Here is a 19,467-nt window from a genome sequence, read left to right on the forward strand (position 1 = left end):
AGACCCGGGTTTAATCCAGACTACAGGTGTTATCTGCACAGAGTTTGTACGTTCTACACGTGACCACTTGGATTTTCTCTGGGTGCTCCAGTTTCTTGCAACACTCCCAAGATGTACAGGTTAATTTGTTTCTGTAAATTGCGATTTGCCCCTAGTGTGTAGGATAGTGTTTGTGTGCAGGGTAATCGCTGGTTGGTATGGACTCGGTGGGCCAAAGGGCCCGTTTCCACACTATATTTCTAAAGTCTAAAGATTAGATTGGCCATGACCGATTTGAATACTGGAGCTGGTTTGAAGGCAATTTCCCTTACTCCCGCTCCTTTAGATTTTTCGCACATGGACAAATGAGTTTTGAATGACGGGGGAAAATTGTTAAAAAAACCTCCACATATTTGACAAATGAATGCTGAAAATACAGCATTTGAAAATAGAAGAAAAAGTTAACATTTTAGGATTATGACTATTTATCAGAACTGTATAAAAGTTCTGATCTCTATGCAGAGATTCAGCCAGAAAGGCATTAGAAGAGTGAAGTCAGGGAAAAAAAAAATACAAACGAGGCTATTAGCATAGATGAACTGAGGCAGATTAAAAATATTATCATGGTAACGGAACAGATGTAAGTGAAGCTTCTATGGGTCAACACTATGTTGAAACTAATAAACAAAGATGTCTATCCTGATAGCAGGCAAAAGATGGTGTAACCTCTTTCTTCAGGAAAGAGAGGGATTTGATGTATTAGAAATTATGGGCTTAGTTTACCACTTTGGGATAGAGGGCAACACTGAAGTCCTTAGTATTGAACCACTGGGAAAAACAGTCTTCAATTGTATTGGACCTTGAGGAAATAATATCTGCCGTCTCATTGCTGGAGGGCACAGATTCCACGGCGTATTTGAACTAGGGTATCATACATGCTTTGGATATATTTTCCTCAATAATATTCTGCAGTGTTATTAGGCATTGAACATAGCACAACATACCTCTTCCCGTGGAATCTTCTTATCGCCATCTCCTTCAATTCGCACTCTGACAACTCCAGATTTGTCGACAATTTCTTGTATGAGCTTTCCATTTTTGCCTATTACCTTTCCTGGAAAGGAACGTATTGCATAGATATTAGGAGCCACCAAATCAGATTATACAAGCTTAATAAATGAATATTTGTTTAAAAAAATGACAGTCCTACCTACTAGGTTCCTCGGTACTTGTACAGAGTCTTCTGTAAATTCGAGATAATTCCTGGCCTGCTTGACTGCTTCTTGGTCCTATAAATCAGATTGATATTAAAGGAAGAATGTCACCTAGAGAAAACATTCATTTCAACTAAATTAATGACATTAATGTTACCATTTCTGTATAAAGCTGAACTGCAAACCTACTTGTATTGGATTTATTTGTTATTTTTCTCTACTGAATGAACCTTAGAGTGATTACAACATGGAAAGCAGCCATTTGACCTGTCAAGTCTATGCTTTCCCCTGCAAGAACAATCCAATAATTTCCATTCTCCATTGGCCCAAGTTAAAAAATAACTATTAACCATCACACTCTTGAACCACCCTGCACAACCCTCAACACAATCCTACCATGGACTTTGAATAAGGTTGCACAATTTGATTTGGCTTGCACTATTATGGTCTGATTTACGAAGTGTAACTGATAATTTGTTGTTTAGTTGTGTTGTTGTTGCATTTAATTTAATGTGACTGTAAAACTGCAGCAAGCAAGAATTTAATTGTTCCGGCCCTGGTACACATTACAATTAAACACCCCCGACTCTTCAGAATCACACAATAATCCTCTTGAAGTTAAACCAACCTTTTAGAGATTCAACATAACCATTCTACGAGTTTATTTATAAAGTCTAGCATCGTAAATCTGCTTTAAAAAAATCTTTTTCACAATCAGCACTCATCACTGAAGGTTAATACATACATATTAACAAACACTCAGGTGTCCATATCACTGCAATTCATTAGATTTATACTCATTAAATTCCTTGTTCCACACATGTGCAAAAGGTTGACATCAATTGTGTCCTCCCAAATCTTCTTGTGAATTCGGTAACTACACTCCATTATTGTTTATTATATTTCTCAGTTTTCCCCCATCTGAACATTCTGAAATAGTGCTCTTGGACACTGGTCCAAGTCATTCTTACGTGGAATAAAATCTGTGCTCCTTGTTTGCTCCTTGGGGAACAGGAACACACATCTTCCTCTTGCTCCTCCGAAAAAAACAAAGATGTTCTCAAAAACTGTCTTTCCAACCCTAAGCCAGTTTCATTCTGGCACTACCCTTTCAACCCCACTAACATGTCGAAGGACTAGCTTCCATTAGGAGAGACTTGTAGATAGTTATGGAAATTATTTTTAAAAAAACAAAATTGTTGGAAAATTCAAAATATGCACGCAGATCCAACTCTAAACTGACACCCTGAAAATCCTTCAAGCATAACAAAGGAAAGGGTCACCATGGACAAAATGCTTTCATGGCATTTCTGACGTCACGGTAATGATGGCATAAAAATTTATCAACCCAGATGACCTGAAAAATATATCAATTCTACAGCATACACACAAATATGCAAAAGAACCTAAGAGTAGAATGGTCTGACTGCATGCAGAATGTTTTCTTTTTTCAGAACAGGGGGGGACCTTAGTCTTTCTTCCACATAGTATAATGCCAAACCAATCGCCTTGGTGGGGTGAATATAGGCTTTAAATTAGTTCAATTGACCCATCGCCAGGTTGCAAATCATCCTTAGTTAAAATATCAATGTAGAATTGGGTACAAGTACACAACGTGCAAATATTAATTATAAACTCCTTGGTTTAACAAAATCCAAGTCTGAGAAGACATTCAAAAGGCTTTAAATGCTTTGGAGTTTAGCCAAATGAATATCAGTTTAGCAATTTGTCTGGTACCTTCCTCGGAGACTACGCCTATGAATCTCTTGAAAAGGCTGCTTTATAAAATGCAAATAGATAGAGGCTTCTCAGTTTCCACATAAATGTCAATCCACTGACAATTCATGCAAAGTTGGAGAAACATTCACTCGGTTAATAGCTTAGGTAAGAAGCTTATGCAAAGCATTCACACAACACAATGCATACAAGGCATAAATAAAAACAAAATTGCGGGAACCATTCAGTAAGTCAGATAACATCTGTGAAAGAAGGTTCTAAGAATGATTCTTGACCTGTAACTTTTGTTTCTCTTTCTCGGCATGCTGTTTGACCCCCTGGTCATTTATAACATTTCCTGGTTATATTTTAGATTTGCAAATTAGCATTGGCAGTTTAAAAAAAAGTTACGGCACAGTTCATCAATTATTTAAACACATTCATTCTCTCATGGCCACTAACTTGTATCACATTGTGATTTTACACCTAAAATTGTAACTAATTGCCAGGGAGTGCCAAATTTGGGAGCGATATGCCTCCCAGTGGCTGCCCTTGATCGGCACTCTTCTACTCTTGACTCTTAGTTGCATGTTTGGCACACAAAGAGTCTTGATAGCAGTGATGAATCCCTGCTTTCATTACTGTTGGTTACTGGATCTCTTACACGCTTCCCACCTGCCCTCTCTTCCTTAGGCCATAGTGTTTCTTTGGACCTCGGCCTCAGATGACAGTCGATCTGCTTTTCTCAGTCTTTTCCTCTAACCCAAAGAATACCTATGATTTATTAGGCACTCGATCTCACCTTTGGGTATTGTGGTAGAGAGAACATTTACAGGTGCTAATTATACCCCTGCTGTTGGGTGCAAGCCATCACTTTGGACACAAGACATGGATTAACCACAATGGTTTTGGTGAGCACTTTGATATTGATTTTCCAGTTGCAGCATTTCAGCCACCATCATCATTTCAGGGTCAGATTAATGGAGGCGACAGCATAGATCAGACAGTGGTTGGTTAAGCTGTCACTGGCATCTGCCATGGCACATGCCCATGTGCTCAAAGAGTATTAGCTGCCAAACATTGGATCACAAGACCTTGTACTTCTCTCTTGACAAAAGGTGGTGGTTCTGATAATGCTGTGTTTTCAGCAGTTTGGTTGGAGAACTGTACTGGAATTAGTTTTCCTTTCTCCTTTGCTGTCTTTCTAGTTTTCTGCCATTGAAATCACCTCAGGGGATAAGCTTTGGGACATTGGGACATCAGTCATGTTCCATCACCAAACCAATCTCAGCATAAGACTGTCATTGCATTAACCCTCTTCTCATTCTTCCTCTTTGCAATACTTGAAGTTCATCTCACAACAAATTACCTGCTGGTGTGAAACTGTTCAGCCTTATCACCTCCACTTCAGAATCAAGTTCACATCACCTCAGTCAATGAATTATATCATGTAGATAACGCTTGATTATGTTAACAATCTTAGAGCTCAAAATCACCCCTGATTCCTTCAGCAAAATGTAAAGGGGAATGGGCTTTATACTAACCTCCCCACCACACAATGCTGCTTCCCTCTCCAATTAATCATCACATTGATGAGACCCTGGTCAACAAGCATGTCTTCCGATCGCTACATCAGCAAATACATAATCTGTGCAAATTAATCTGCGCTGGGATGATTATCTGTTGCATGGCTTTTGGTGGCACTCTGTCGATCTGTTGCACTCATTCCATCCACCATCTCTTCTTTAGGATATGATGCTTCTGTTGGACCTCGGCACCCACGGCAGTGCAATAGCAGAGCTTTCAGTTACCTGAGCATACAAGTGCTTGAATGGCAAGACCAAAAATCACGTCCAAGCTCATGATCCACACGCAGCAATGATGACTGCTCCCTTCTAGGTAGAGATGTCCAGACACCTCAAAGCACTCGCGATCCACAAATTCAGTTTCCAAAATCTTCCAAATCCGATGGGAGGTCATGTGAATCAATTACACTACCCTCTTCCAGGCCACCAACTCGAGCATCGATTCTGACTGTTTAACTAGCTTAGATGTAAAGTCACTTTGTCTTCACAACTGACAGAAAACTCCCAAAAGAAGTAATTGACAACAAGCTCGGTTATTAAAGGATATCTCCAGGAAGGCGGAACAAAAGCCTCAAAGCCATCCTTAAGGGCGGAGCTACTGTCTCTCAATGCCGGAGACCCAGATTTGATCCCGACCCTGGGTGTTGTCTTCTGCGTGGAGTTTGGATATTCTGCCTTTGACTGCATGGGTTTCCTTCAGTTACTCCCATTTCTTCCCACACCCCAAAACTTGTGGGTTTGCAGGTTAATTCGCCTCTGTAAATTGCCTCTAATGTCTAGGGAGTGGATGATAAAGCGGGGTAACATAGAACTAGTGTGAACAGGCGATCAATGGTTGGCATGGTGTGCCGAAGGGCCAGTTTTCATTCTCTCTCCAAACTCTTACTAAACTAAGGCCTCCTTGTAGAAACGTCACTGACAAGGAATCATTGGGTCATAAACTTGGGAGAAATATCCGAGAAAGCTCCAGACACAGAGTGAATCCTGTAAGAACACATGCAAGCCAATGGTAAATGCCAAAAAGGAGAGCACAAATGCAAAACAACCAACCAACTTGATCATATGTGATTCTGATACCTGCCCATCTGGATTAGAGTTTGCTGATCCCATATATTAATCACCACAGAACTGGACGGTAGCAAAATATTCTTGAGACTGAAGCACTGACGAAAATTCAACAAGCTAGGATCATGCTTCACGAAAAAGGCAACTTCAACTGACAAAGAGCATAATAATCTGAATGGAAGAATAAACAAAATTCCACACCAAGTTTAATCCAACAGGGAGACACATGGAATTGAATTTCAAAGATGTTTGCACAAAAGATTCAGATATTCTACCTCAAGGGAGGAAGTCTTAAATGGTGCATTTAGCACATACCAAAGCTGCTTTTTGCTGTTTCAAAACTGCACTCTGAGAAATTGGGTCAAAAACATTCAAGAACAAGATTTTGAAGATATCACCACTGCAAACTTTGTAGTCTCAAGGTATGTTTACAGATTAATGTTTGCTTGCCCAGTGATTAAAATGCACATTTTTTGTTTATCTTTTCTTATCCCCATATATCCACTGAATATTCCTCAGGCAATTTAGTTGCATTAATAAAATAAAAATATAAATGGTACAAAGTACACAAAAAGACAATCAGTATTATGGTAAAAGATTGCCCTCACAAACATGTTGTGGGAGGCATGGTGAATACTACTGCCATTTTGATTGGCATGAAAAAGAACAAACAACTTTAGACATTGCATGTCAGCTCATTAGACATTACCTGTGCTTTCAACTAGAACTTTGGAATCTTTAGGTTCTACCTAAACAGGCAAGACGAGATCATTGTTTAATACTTTACCTTATGATGAAACTTTTTTTAATCTCTGGCTATTGTCTAACCATCTGCCTGTCAACCCCCCCCCCCCCCACCCGCCTGTGTTCACCTATAACCTATATCGCTTTGTCCTGCCTCTCCTCTCATCCAGCTTTGTCATTCCCCCCCCCCCCCACCACAATCAAGTCTGAAGGCTCCCAACCTGAAGCTTAACCTATCCTGATTTTTCAGAGATCTGCCTGATTCATTGATTGACTCGAGCACTTTGTATCTTTTTTGTAACCCAACACCTGCAGTTCCTTGTGTCTACATGAACACTTGTTCTGAAGTCCCTGGAGTGTGCCTTTCACTTCAGGTGAAAAAGTGCTACAAATGCATCCAATGACATTTGTCTTTTATATATTGCACACCATTGTGAAAAATAACTTTTCTTATTGTGCCAATGATAAGAAAATGTAAAGATTACAAAGTACTATTTGGAAACACAAGGGATTCCTATGACGGCAAATGATAAGTGCGCAGGGAAGGAATTATGGCAGCAGCTGGAGGTTTAGCTCGGAAAATAATGAGTTGTAAATGAACCAAGCATAACTGAAATATTGCCTGACACCCATACTCTACCATCTCAAAGTAGGTGTCTGCATGGACTAACACCCAGTCCATTTCACCTGATTCGCCAACTTTGGAGCCTTGTATTATAACAAAATTATTTCAATGGCCTCTCCTATCCTAGCACATTCTGCCAAGAACAATAGAGAACACGAAACAGTACAGCACAAGAACATGATGCCAAGAACATCTCTTATGTACCTGCACATAATGCATATCCCTCCATTCCTTGCATACCCATATGCCTATCAAAAAAGCCGCCTAAATGCCAATATTGTATCGGCCTCAACCACCAACCCTGGCAGCACTTTCCAGGCACTCACCCTGTGTAAAAAAAGTTGCCCCGCATATCTTGTTTAAACTTTGCCCCTCTCACCTTAAAACTATGCCCACTGGGACTTAATTTTTCCAGCCTGGATAAAAGGTTCTGACCATCAATGTCTCATAATTTGACATACTTCTGTCAGGGCAGCACCGTGGAGCAGCAGCAGCAGAGTTATTGCCTTGCGCCGCCAGAGACCCGGGTTTGATCCTGACTATGGGTGCTGTCTATATGGGGTTTGTACGTTCTCCTCGTTGCCCGTGGGTTTTTTCGGTGCTCTCGTTTCCTCCCGCTCTCCAAAGACGTAGAGGTTTGTAGGTTAATTGGCCTTGGTATAATTGGCTTCAGTAAAAATTGAAAATTGGCCCTAGTTTGTAGGGTAGTGCTAGTATTTGGGGATTGCTGGTTAGGACAGACTCGGTGGGACAAAGGCCTGTTTCCACATTGTATCTCTAAAACTAAAGTCCCCCTGAAACCTCTAGCATTTGAGTAAACAGCGAAGAAATCAATAATACGCCTTAATAAGTAGGAATGCAATCATATCTAAATATTTGGACTCGATAAATCACACTTCATGTAGACTTGAAGATGCTTCTTCATTCCCTTGTGCATCATAAATTTAAAAAAAAGTAAGTCCCTAAACATCAGATGAATCCTCTATTAGGATTCACTGAACATAAGGAAAGGTCTTCGGTATCTTCTGACAGAAATATGGCACAATAGCCAAGGTAACCTTGCCAATAAGTGCATTCCATAAATAAAAATTAGCAATGCAACAAGAGCTGAATACATTTTGCCAATTAATGACAGAAGTAATTAAGCAACAATAGAGTTTTGTTTCCATTGCATAGCGACCTCTCTCTCCATTTGTTTATTAACTGGCCAAATTATAGAAAATGAACAAAGTCAATTAGAAGAATAAAATAAAGCAAGAGGCATTCAAAAATATTGATGTTTGTATGCAAAGTCTTTTATTAGGAAAGCCAGAGTTGGATATATAGTTGAAATAAAACTTCACTGCTCTCATAGTTTTTAAATAAACTCAATGACAAAGTATCCTGTTATACCGAATTCTAAACTTTCACTATCTACAGTGACAATTTCCTCCAATCCTCATCTGATCATTCTTTAGCAGAGAAAACGACCTTTCAGTTTCTACCTTTTAGCTTCCAAACGTTTACACCCTTCACCTGAATGCTAGACGACATAGCAGTCTGAAGAAGGCCCCCGACCCGAAAGGTCACCCATTCTTTTTCTCCAGAGATGCTGCCTGACCTGCTGATTTACTCCAGCACTTTGTGTCTATCTGCAGTTCCTTTCTACACACTGGACAATATAGGTTCAATAAAGTACATAAAAAACAAGAAACTATAATATGTCTGCATTATTCTTTAATTGAAAGCAACTTGGGAAAACTCAGCTGCACCCATTAAACATCCATATTATTAACATTAAACAAGTTTATTCTAAAATGTATTCTAAAAGAACCCACCTCACCGTAGATGTGGAAAGTGCAAGTCTCTTCGTCCAGCTCAATAGCAGTTACACCTGACACTTTCCTTGCCTGTTGAATGTTGGCACCATGCGTACCGATTGCAAGGCCCATGAGATCTTCTCGTACTATGAACTGCTCATGGAAGCGCGAGGCAAGCTGCCGAGAACTCTGAAGGAAATTCGAACATGCAAACAGATAGTATTAATGGAGACCGTTGCTACACTTTTTCTTGGCAAATCACAAAAGAACACAACCTTTTAACTGAAGTGAGCTGTCATCAGTGGTAAAGGAATGATTTGCATTTTGAACACATTTGCTCACTACAAATTGCAAGACAAATTAAGCCTAATAACCTACAAGTTAACTCTACATAATGCATATATATTCCATGAGTAATACTGAATATTCCGTGGGTCAGGAAACATGATAAATAAGGAAGGAAAAAAAAAAAAAATAGGAGATAAATTCAGCTAGAAATATAAAGACTGATGGAAAAGCTCTTTATAGATATTTGAAAAAGATTAAAAAAACAAAGTGCTGGAGTCACTCAGCAGGTCAGGCATCTTCTCTAGAGGACGTGAATAGACAACATTTTGGACCTTTGTTCAGAATGATAGGTCCCCACCTGAATAGTCGTCTATCCATTCCCTCCACAGATGCCACACAACACACTGTCCTTCCAGCATTTTGTGTTTTTACTCAAGATTCCAGCAGTTCCTTGTTCCAGTTGATATAGTCTGGGGAGTTACCAATCGAAAACACTGAAAGAACATGATCAACCTTCGCTAAAGAGGGGACAATCAACACATAAGAAATAGATGGAAAATGAGAAATGAAAGGAAGGGAGGAAACTGTGGAAAATTATTTGCGCAACAAAACTGAGAAAATTGCATGAAGCTGCAATCTGGCAAGACTCTGGGGCCTGATGGACTTCATACTAAGATATTGGACTGAAGAGGGGCAAATCTAAAGCCCTCATTCAAAGGGATATAGAATGCAATTAGTAGTAAGCTAGTTCGCTGAACATATGTTTATAGGGAAATAACTGCAGATGCTGGTACAAATCAAAGGTATCACAAAATGCTGGAGTAACTCAGCGGGTCAGGCAGCATCTCTGGGGAGAAGGAATGGGTAACGTTTCGGGTCAAGACCCTTCTTCACTCAGGCTGAAGAAGGGGCTCGACCCAAAACATCACCCATTTCTTCTCTCCAGAGATGCTGCCTGACCCGCTGAGTTGCTCCAGCATTTTGTGATACCTTCGATATGTTTACAGGGAAAATGTTAGAAGCCATTCTTAACAAACTTTGTAGCAGAGCATTTACACCGATTTTAGGTAACCATACAAAGTCAACATTTTTTATGAAAAGAAAATTATGCTTAAACCAATTTTTGTTTCGGAGTTAATTTAAAAACTTTGGATAAAGGGGAACCAGTTTATATACTGTTCTTAGTTTTACAGAAAGCATTTGATGAGTGCTGCCTCAAAGATTGCTGCAGAAAATAAAAACTCATGGTATAAGAGGTAACATACTGCTGGCATGAAAAGAAGATTGAATGGCTAATAAGGAAACAGATTAAGCATTAATAGGTCTTTAACTGGTTGGCAAAATGTAATGAGTGACGTGCCCCAGGGATCATTGTTAGGCCCCAACTTCTTACAATTTACAAAAATGAGTTAGATGAAAGGAAGGAAATTCAACTGTGAGGTGAACATCAGGAGGATACAAAAGGTTCGAGATACTCTAAACGAGTGAGCAATGATATTGAAAACAGAGGAAATGCAGGCACATATGGAATTATCCAAAGGATGGAACCAGTGCACCAGTTTATTTCTTAAGTCTCTGAACGTGGACTTGAACCAACAACCTCTGATTCAAGAGGAGAGTGTACCACTGACTAAATTATTGAAGTATCATTTACAAGTCAAATTGAATTTACTTTCATGTGATATACAGGTGCAATTAAAATCTTATTTGCAGCAGTATTACAAGCACAGACTCAGACAAAACCACATAACATAAATTATATAAGACAGTGAAAAGAAAGACTCGCAAAAGCAAGATAATAGTGGAAAAACACAAGTAGAAAAGAAATCCATGGGAGTGTAACATGTGGTCCCCAGTATTCTGTGCTGGGGTAGGATTGAGGTTGTGCAGGTCAGTTCAAGAACTTGATGATTGCAGAAAGTAGATGTTCCTGAACCTGATGGGGTGGGACAGGAGAGCAGTGGAAAGAGACAACAGTTTCAAGTTCCGAAGCATGCATATCTATGAAGATCTGTTCTGGCACAACAATTCGATGCAATCACAAAGAAAGCTCAACAACACCTCTACCTCCTCAGAAGATTGAGATTTTGATGTCACTCAATACTCAAACTTCTATAAGTGTAGTGCAGAGTGCATACTAATTGGTTGCATCATAGCCTGGTTCGTAACTCAAATGCCCAGGAACGTACGAGGCTGCAGAATGGTAGACATTCCAGACAAACCAGTCTGAAGGGTACCAACCCAAAACATCACCCATCCTTTTTCTCCACATATGCTGCCTGACCCTCTGAGTTACTCCAGCATTTTGTGTCTATCTTTTGAAAGGGAGATATTACCAGGTCCATCACAGAATCTGACCCCCTCACAATCGATGGGATCTAGTGGAGGAACTGCTTCAAAAAGGCAGCTAATACCCTGGCCATACTCCCATCTCGCTATCACCCTCAGGCAGCATCTCGGGAGACAAGGAATGGGTGACGTTTTGGGTCAAGACCCTTCTTCAGACTGATCAGCCTCAGCCCGAAGAAGGGTCTCGACTCGAAACGTCACCCATTCCTTCTCTCCCAATATGCTGCCTGACCCGCTGAGTTACTCCAGCATTTTGTGTCTACCTTCAAGCAAAAATACTGCTTAGTTTGTCAACATTTCTGAATTCTCAGCAGTGGCAGTGAAGTGGGCACCTAAGGGAACTACTCCTGAGGTCTGGAAGGTTGTTAAAAGTGTCATTTGATTATTTAATGACTTCATACTCTCAGGTCGAAATGTGGCTTAATTACTTTTGCCCCAGTGGGGGTATTACATTATTACGGTTACCCTAACACTCAGAACAAAGAATCCTGCAAAGGAAATTCTGATCAACATTATTGATGTGCAACATTTCTCATGTGCATTAGTACAGCAAGCAAAGTCAAGATTAAAATTCCGGTGTTATTGGAACTTATTTTAAGCTCCACCAACTATTCTAATGATGCAGGGTTTCAAAAGTTACCCATTCACATGTGCCAAGAACCATTTTGTTCTGATTGGAAATTGAAATGAACAATCAAAATTTGGTACATTAGTACAATGTCAATTGATCTTTAAATATTAAATGTAACCCCAAACTGATTCAAACACTCAAAAAGGAATTATCTTTACATACCATATTATCTACAGTAAAAAAAAGACTGGAGGAACTCAACAAGTCGAGCAGCATCTGTGATGTTTGAATCAAAAGAACTGATAAACATTATGAAAGGTCACATATGCACAGAATTGCCAGAGGGATGAGGGGAACACAAGGCAAGACACTATACATGCCAGGAAGTGTCAATGCCATCTAAAAAGGTCAGTTTGGACACCATGTGAGGACATGTTACAGCTATACAAAATGATGGTAAAGTCATATTTGGAGGACTGTGTACGGTTCCAGTAGCCCTGGACGGGACACGACAATGATTTATGAGGATGTTATTGAATCTGGAAGGTTTGAGTTTAAAAAGAAAAGCTGGAGGAGTTGGGTCTTTATTTCCTGGACTTTAGGAAGCTATGAGCTGACTTAAAAAAAAAATCATGAAGGCTACAGAAAAGGTGAACCTGCTAATGCGGAGGAGTCTTAAGCTAACGGACATAGATTTAAGGTGAGAGAAAGATTTGAAAGGGATCCAAGAAGCAACTTTTTTTTAAAGCACAGAGGGTGGTGCAGAGTGTAAATGGAACAAGCTGCTAGAGTGGTAAACACAGGTACAGTTACGATATTGAAACACGGGTACAGTTACGTTATTTAAAAAACTCTTGGACAGGTACATAAATGGGAAATGTTTAGTGGGATGCGGGTCAACCACAGGCATGTAGACTAGCTTGGTTCAGCAATGTTGCTGACATGGAGAAGTCGGGCTGAAGGGCCTGCTTCAATGTTGTAAAGCTTTCTGACTATGACAGAAAAGTTGACCAAAGAGTAGGATATCCGAAAGAGCTTATGTAACATTAGGTGTGAGATTCTGTACTATTCCATAAGCAGCGGTGAATAATTCAAAAGCAGTTTAGTGCACATTTCAAAAAAAGAAACACGAACATTTTAAAAAGGCATGAGCATTTCAAGTACTAAAGAAACCCACGGAAATAATACTACTAGTGTCATTAAAGTTTCAAATTGAGGCTGAACTAAAAGTCCTGACAAATTCAAACAGCTTGGAAAAATATCCATGACAGATTTTTTGTGAAGATTAGGATAGCTTAAAACTGTCTTTACTATTACAGGTACCATTCAAGTTGAAATTTGTCTACTTCCTTTGGTTATTAAAATTAAATAGGTCATTTTATTGACTTCAATGCTGGAACTCAATGGACTGTCAGTGCCATGATTTATAATGCAATTAAAACCTAATTTTACTAAATTTCTTTACTCAACTCCAAGTTCATTTATCACTCACATACTCTCAATATTGTGAACAACTCTGGTACTGTTTAGAAATACAGGGTAGTAAAACATTACTGTCAAAAGGCAATTTGTTGATAGGTAGTTTAAAACTGCTCACATCATTGGGCTTATTCGTTGTATACTTTTTTGCTTCCCATATGGTAGCCTTTCACAGTAAATTTCCCGATGAACTTTGTCCCCCACTTTGGATTGTCAAAGAAAGGTACATTTAGAAATGTTGATCCACTTCAACGTACCTCCAGCTGCTTGCTCGCCTCTTCATTCCTCAACATCAGAGTCAACTTTGTCCGAATGCTTCTGAAATGCATGTCACTCAGCATGCTTGCCCGCTTTGCTGTCATTTCATTGGTGGACTGGGGTTTTGCAAAAGAAAGTGGAGTTAAGATCAAAGTGATCCAATAAAACTCAATATTTAGGATATTTTAAAAGCACAAAGGAAGAAAGAGCCAAACATACCAACACAACTAGTTGATTGCTTTCCGAATCAAAGTACACGCAATAAGCACCAATGGCCTTTTTAAAATCCTTGTGTGCAGATTCATTGGCACATCTAGAAATACATAATTGGAAACACAGAAAGACTGCTAACTGCATTAAGGATTTTTTAACTGTGCAACAGAATCCAGAATTAACACAATGGTCGTGAAATTCTTACTTAGCATGATAAATTTACTTACGCGCGTCTCAGGTCATCAGGAACATCAAGTTTTATTTTGTGAAATGTGCCTTTTGCTGCAGGCTTATTAGGGTTGATGGGTCTTAGTCTTTCAACTGTGACTATTTCATTGAATGTTGCATCACAAACAGCATACTCTATAACATAAAACTGAATAACAATTGTCATGAGAAAAGATTCTTGAAATGTATGCTTTACTTTCACTTAATGCACCCAAATTATATTTTCCAATTACAAATTTGATATTGCATGACACAATGGTACGCTTGTTAGTTTGGCCAAAACCACTGGTTTATATTTTTAATGGACTTAATACAATGTGTATCAGCCAACCCACACCTCAACAGTCTATAAAGAGCTTGATAAGAATTGATCTGCAGCAACATCAAAACTTAATCCACATGTTTACTTTGAGAAGTAAATTTCTACCCATATTTTTGCCACTTTAAGTAAAATTCAAATTCTGAATTAAAATGACATCTAATTTATTAAACTGTAGCCATGTCATTAAATCGGTGGTATGTGCATGTGTGTGTGCACTGAACTTATTTTTATTATATTGCTTACAGAGAACGAGGTTTACATATTCTGTTGTGCTGCTGCAAGTAAGAATATCATTGTTCTGTTTGGAACATATGACAAAAACACTTGACTCTTGAAGTCTGATAACTGTGTCATTTTTGCACACATGAAAAGCAGCTTGTTTTTAAATTAATTGCTATTAAACTAGCCTCAATTACTAACATGTCGTCTTGCTATGTAGCTTCTGTTATATACCTATCCACTGAATGCACTGCCTAGTGGAAACCCAGATAACATAACTTTACAGGAAGTAGTTCCCTGCAAAAAGATCCTATTAATGTTACAAACTTACAGTGCATAAGATCACTTTCTTTCCTCTCACCCTGTAACATTAATTGGATTTCATTACATGATTCTATAAGCAAATGTGTAGGGCGAGAACGTTTATTTAAGATAGGAAAAGCAATTAAGATAACTTAGAACATGTGTATCTATCGATAAATAATTTAAAATACAGTATCCTCAAAAAAAGCTGTCTTTGTTGATTTTTGTTCCACAACTTAAAAAATTTAAATCAGAGCAAATTCAGAGTATTGAAGTACTATAAACCAAAATTCAACTTGAATTTATACACAAATAGCTTACTTCACCCTTCATCATTCTAACTTTTGCCAACCACCAGCCGCAAGGTTCCTTCTCATTAGCTCGAGAATAGACCTAGGAAATATGAAATAACAACTTTTAGATGGAGAAAATCCATAAGGGTAAAAATGATGGATTTATTTTATTTATTGGTAATAAATTCAGCAACTGGATGTCTTTCCTTAATTAGGCTGTGATTCAAATGTCTCATTCACTTAATTAAATTGGCAGACTGTACATTCTAGACATTTACTGTCTGTTCCATATACACCACCTTTAGACAGCTTTACATGATTTCAAGTACTCTTGAACACTATTGAAAGGTTATCAATACAATGGAGAAAAGTCCACGCTCAAGATGCTAGTTCATGGTAATTAAGCCATTCTATTTTACAGCCCGCAAGATAATTCCAGAGTTCTGACTTGCACATTTAGCTTAAATCACCTCCTCGGATTGTGCCCAAATCCACACATCAAATGAGTATGGTGGCATAATTTATATACTGGACTACTAACTCAAGAGGTTCTAAATTAAAATTCCACTAAAGTGTGCAGCTTAATCAAAATATTTAGCTATATATCATACACTTTACAGGGCCATGGAGTACAACTGGATAGTGAGACTAAGCATGAAACGTTGAAGTGTTTCAACTAATCTCCTTCAATGTTGTATGATTCCATGACCTAGTAATGGAAAAATATCTGCACATGGCATTTTCATCTCTTACAAACTCAAAATTAAGTTATTCAAAAGAAGAGAATGGTACACGGTACTCGTTTATCCAGACACTTGATGCAGAAATTGAAACATTGAATGGTATAGTCCCCACGCCTCGCAGGTTAAAGTAATTGTTTGCATGTCGTGCTTTATAACACGACCAAATTATGCTACTTACCAATTGAAGCTGATAAATAAAAGTTCCCAGTGTTTAGTACAAAGAAAACAAACACCATTTTCTCTATAATTTAGGTAAAAAGTTCGACTTTATTTTTTTCTCCAGGCAATACACTGTTCATTACACAAGGCAATGCATAGTGATTAATCCCCAATTAACAGATTTCCAACCATGTACTCCTTCAAGACTGCAACAGAACAACACACTTTCTGCGTAGCACAAACTCAGTTTCTGCAAAATATTTTACAATCTCTCATTGCCGTAAAAGTAAAGTGCTTGTAAATCCTTGAAACTGAGCGAATCAAAGTAACTTCTTTATAATGAGAAGAAAATCAGTGACATAAAAAACCTTCACCATAAAAAGATGGTGACATGTGCCAGAAAGAAATCAAACGTTTTATTCCACTTGTACAAAATGGAATGGTGATATGGTTTAACTTGGGAGCAAGGAAATTGGCTCTCCACCCAACAACTGATCTGTTGTTACAGCAGGCAAACTTCAGAGAGATCAGAAAGGAAAACTTACAGAAGTTATCGAAATAAGAAAATATTCAACATAGATAAAATGACCAATCACATAAACTAGGGGGATGTATTCAGATGTCAGTTCAGTCATTTGCACTATTAAGTGCAAAATAAAATTAAACAGCAAAAATCATAGAGCTAGTCATGGAACTATTGAGCACAAAAACATGCCCTTCGGCCCAACTTGTCCACGCCAACTAGATTGCTTAATTGAGCTACTTCCACCCTCTTAGGCTTCCCTATTCATGCACCTGTTTAAATTTAAACTTTGTAAATGCACCCTCTACAGCTTCCACTGGCTGCTCGCTCCATGTACCCACCACCCTCAATGTGAAAAGCTACTCCTCAAATTCCTATCAAATCTTTCCCTTCATCTTAAACACATGCCCTCTGGCTTTAGAATCCCTTACCTTGGCGGAAAGACATGGCAGTTCACCTTATCTATGATCCTCATGATCCTGTATACATCTAAGGCCATCCCTTGGCCTTCCATGCTCCAGAGAAAAAAGACCCAGCTTATCCAACCTCTCATTTATCGCCCCAGATCAGATAACATACTTGGGAATCTTTTTTGCTCGCATTGCAGTTTAATGTCTTCTTCATATAGCAGTGACCAGAGCAGCACACAGTACTCCAAATGTGGCTTTGCCAACATCTTGTACAACTGTAACATGATGTCCCAATTGATCTTTTTAAGAAGGTATTGACACTTATCTGGCATGTGCAACATCATGTATTGTTTTACACTCACCCAACATCTCAATCCTGAACTCAATTCCCTGACTGATGAAGGAAAAGGTGCTAAACACATTCTGTCTATCTGTATTGCCACCTTCATGTAACTTTAAACCTGGACTGCTGGGTCACTGTTCTATCACACTACATTGGGTCCGACAATTTGCAATGGGGCCCTGTGATACATCATTTATTACAGGTCTCCAGCATGAAAAACAACCCTCTACCACAACTCCATTTCTTACATGTTTTGTGACAGTACACATCAGTTCCAGCAACTTAAAAACCCAACAATTAAATGTTTAGAATTTAGAAATTTACAATATGATTACTTAAGTTTAAACAATAAAATTTATTAAATTAGGTGTTCAGGCCCTTAAAACAGATTATGCATTTTATAGCATGACAATCCACCATGGACATCAACATAAAGGAATGATAGGTGTACCAGCACCTTTTTGTCGACAATAAAAGCACTGACAAGATCAATTAAGTCCCAAAAGCTTTGTCATGAAGTACAAGTTTAAAATGGCAATTTGTCTTATTTATTAAGTATCTTTATATTCCAAGTGAGCACAAGCTTTAGTGTAAAGTAAATGCTTGACTAACATTGAAATCTATTAAGTAAACATCATTTAAGAATGAATAAACTGGAAAAAAACAAATGCAGAAAAAGGCAGAAATACTCAGCGAGTCAATCAGCCTCTGTGGAAAGATAAACAAAATGAACTTTTCAGATGAATCACATTTCGTTATAATGAGGTAAACATCACAACAGCACCTTACAATAACCTATAGATGCTTCAACACAATACCACATATTATCTTCATGAATAATCACTTACCTCAACATCATCACCTTCATTAATATCTTTGTGATAGTCTGCTGGTGATGGAAATCGTACATCTTGGAAAGGGATTTGTCTTTCAGGTTGCCAGCTGAAATCAGAATTTGAAAGAGTAATTATGAGATTTACACATTGGTAAAACGAGCATAAACCAATATTATCCATTTGTTTAAGAAGGGCAACTGGGACAAACCAGGATATTACAGGCCTGTGACATTACAGTGTTAGGGAAATTATTCTAGAAAACTTGCAAAGGATTTACTCGCATTTGGACTAATTGGTAAAGTCACTGTGGCTTTGTGCAGATGGAGGAAGTATCTCACAATTATGAGTAATGAGTATAATCCAACACTACTCAGTTAATTTGGACAAAGGATGAGCAACAATTTTCATCACCGCACTCTCATTGTTGCTCACATCCGAAAATCAATAAAAACATATGTTAAACTAATTTATTACTTAGCCTCTGATAAATTCACATGCCGCATATAGACTGCTGCTTGTTAAATTAAATGATCACTCTCTCCAGAATTAATGATAGGACTATCAAACATTTTTCTGAGTTACACCAGCTTTTTGTGATACCTTTGATTTGTATCAGCATCTGCAGTTATTTTCCTACTCCAGTTTACACAAAGTTCATATTTCATATTCGAAAGTGCTGCCTAAAACATCAGGGTGGTTTCCCACATCAACCATCAGGTTGGTTCCCACATCCCAAAGAAGTGTAGGTTTATTGGCCTCTGGAAATTGCCCTAAGTATGTATGGTGTGGATGAGAAAGTGAGATAACCATAGAACTAGTGTGAACGGGTGACTGATGGTCGGCAGGCCGAAGGGCCGGTTTCCATGCTGTTTCGTAAACTAAATTAAGTGGCTTCCCACAAGGCCCCATAAGTAATCTAGTTGGAACATGGAGAAATACCATAACACGTTCTTAACCTGGATCAAATTATACCACCAATCTGAAAGCAAAATAATTGAAGATGTTGCAAATCTGAAATAGAAACAGAAATGCTAGAAATACTCCTGTTGTATCCACGGAGAAAGAGTTAACATTTCAAATTGACGATCTTACACCAGAACACAGCTCCATGTTTTTTTTCTGACGAAGTTCATTGACCTAAAATATTTACTGTTTCTCCAAAGATGCGTTATAAAGTGCTAAGAGATTCCACTATTTTTCGT

General features: G+C 38.4%; 1 protein-coding gene across 2 annotated transcripts in view; it reads right to left on the reverse strand.

Moving 5' to 3' along the window:
* Positions 1 to 19,467, reverse strand: part of fmr1 (fragile X messenger ribonucleoprotein 1) — a 45,306-nt gene that overhangs the window by 13,613 nt on the left and 12,226 nt on the right. For both annotated transcript variants that reach the window (XM_078412206.1, XM_078412207.1), the window contains exons 3-10: positions 18,278 to 18,371; positions 15,280 to 15,351; positions 14,114 to 14,262; positions 13,893 to 13,986; positions 13,673 to 13,789; positions 8,747 to 8,917; positions 1,190 to 1,268; positions 984 to 1,093 (exon numbers count right to left, since the gene is read on the reverse strand). In XM_078412206.1, coding sequence (XP_078268332.1) covers positions 984 to 1,093; positions 1,190 to 1,268; positions 8,747 to 8,917; positions 13,673 to 13,789; positions 13,893 to 13,986; positions 14,114 to 14,262; positions 15,280 to 15,351; positions 18,278 to 18,371 — 886 coding nt within the window. The remainder of the gene's footprint in view (positions 1 to 983; positions 1,094 to 1,189; positions 1,269 to 8,746; positions 8,918 to 13,672; positions 13,790 to 13,892; positions 13,987 to 14,113; positions 14,263 to 15,279; positions 15,352 to 18,277; positions 18,372 to 19,467) is intronic.

The sequence above is a fragment of the Rhinoraja longicauda genome, chromosome 15, assembly GCF_053455715.1.
Source record: "Rhinoraja longicauda isolate Sanriku21f chromosome 15, sRhiLon1.1, whole genome shotgun sequence".
NCBI classification, from domain to species: Eukaryota; Metazoa; Chordata; class Chondrichthyes; order Rajiformes; family Arhynchobatidae; genus Rhinoraja; species Rhinoraja longicauda.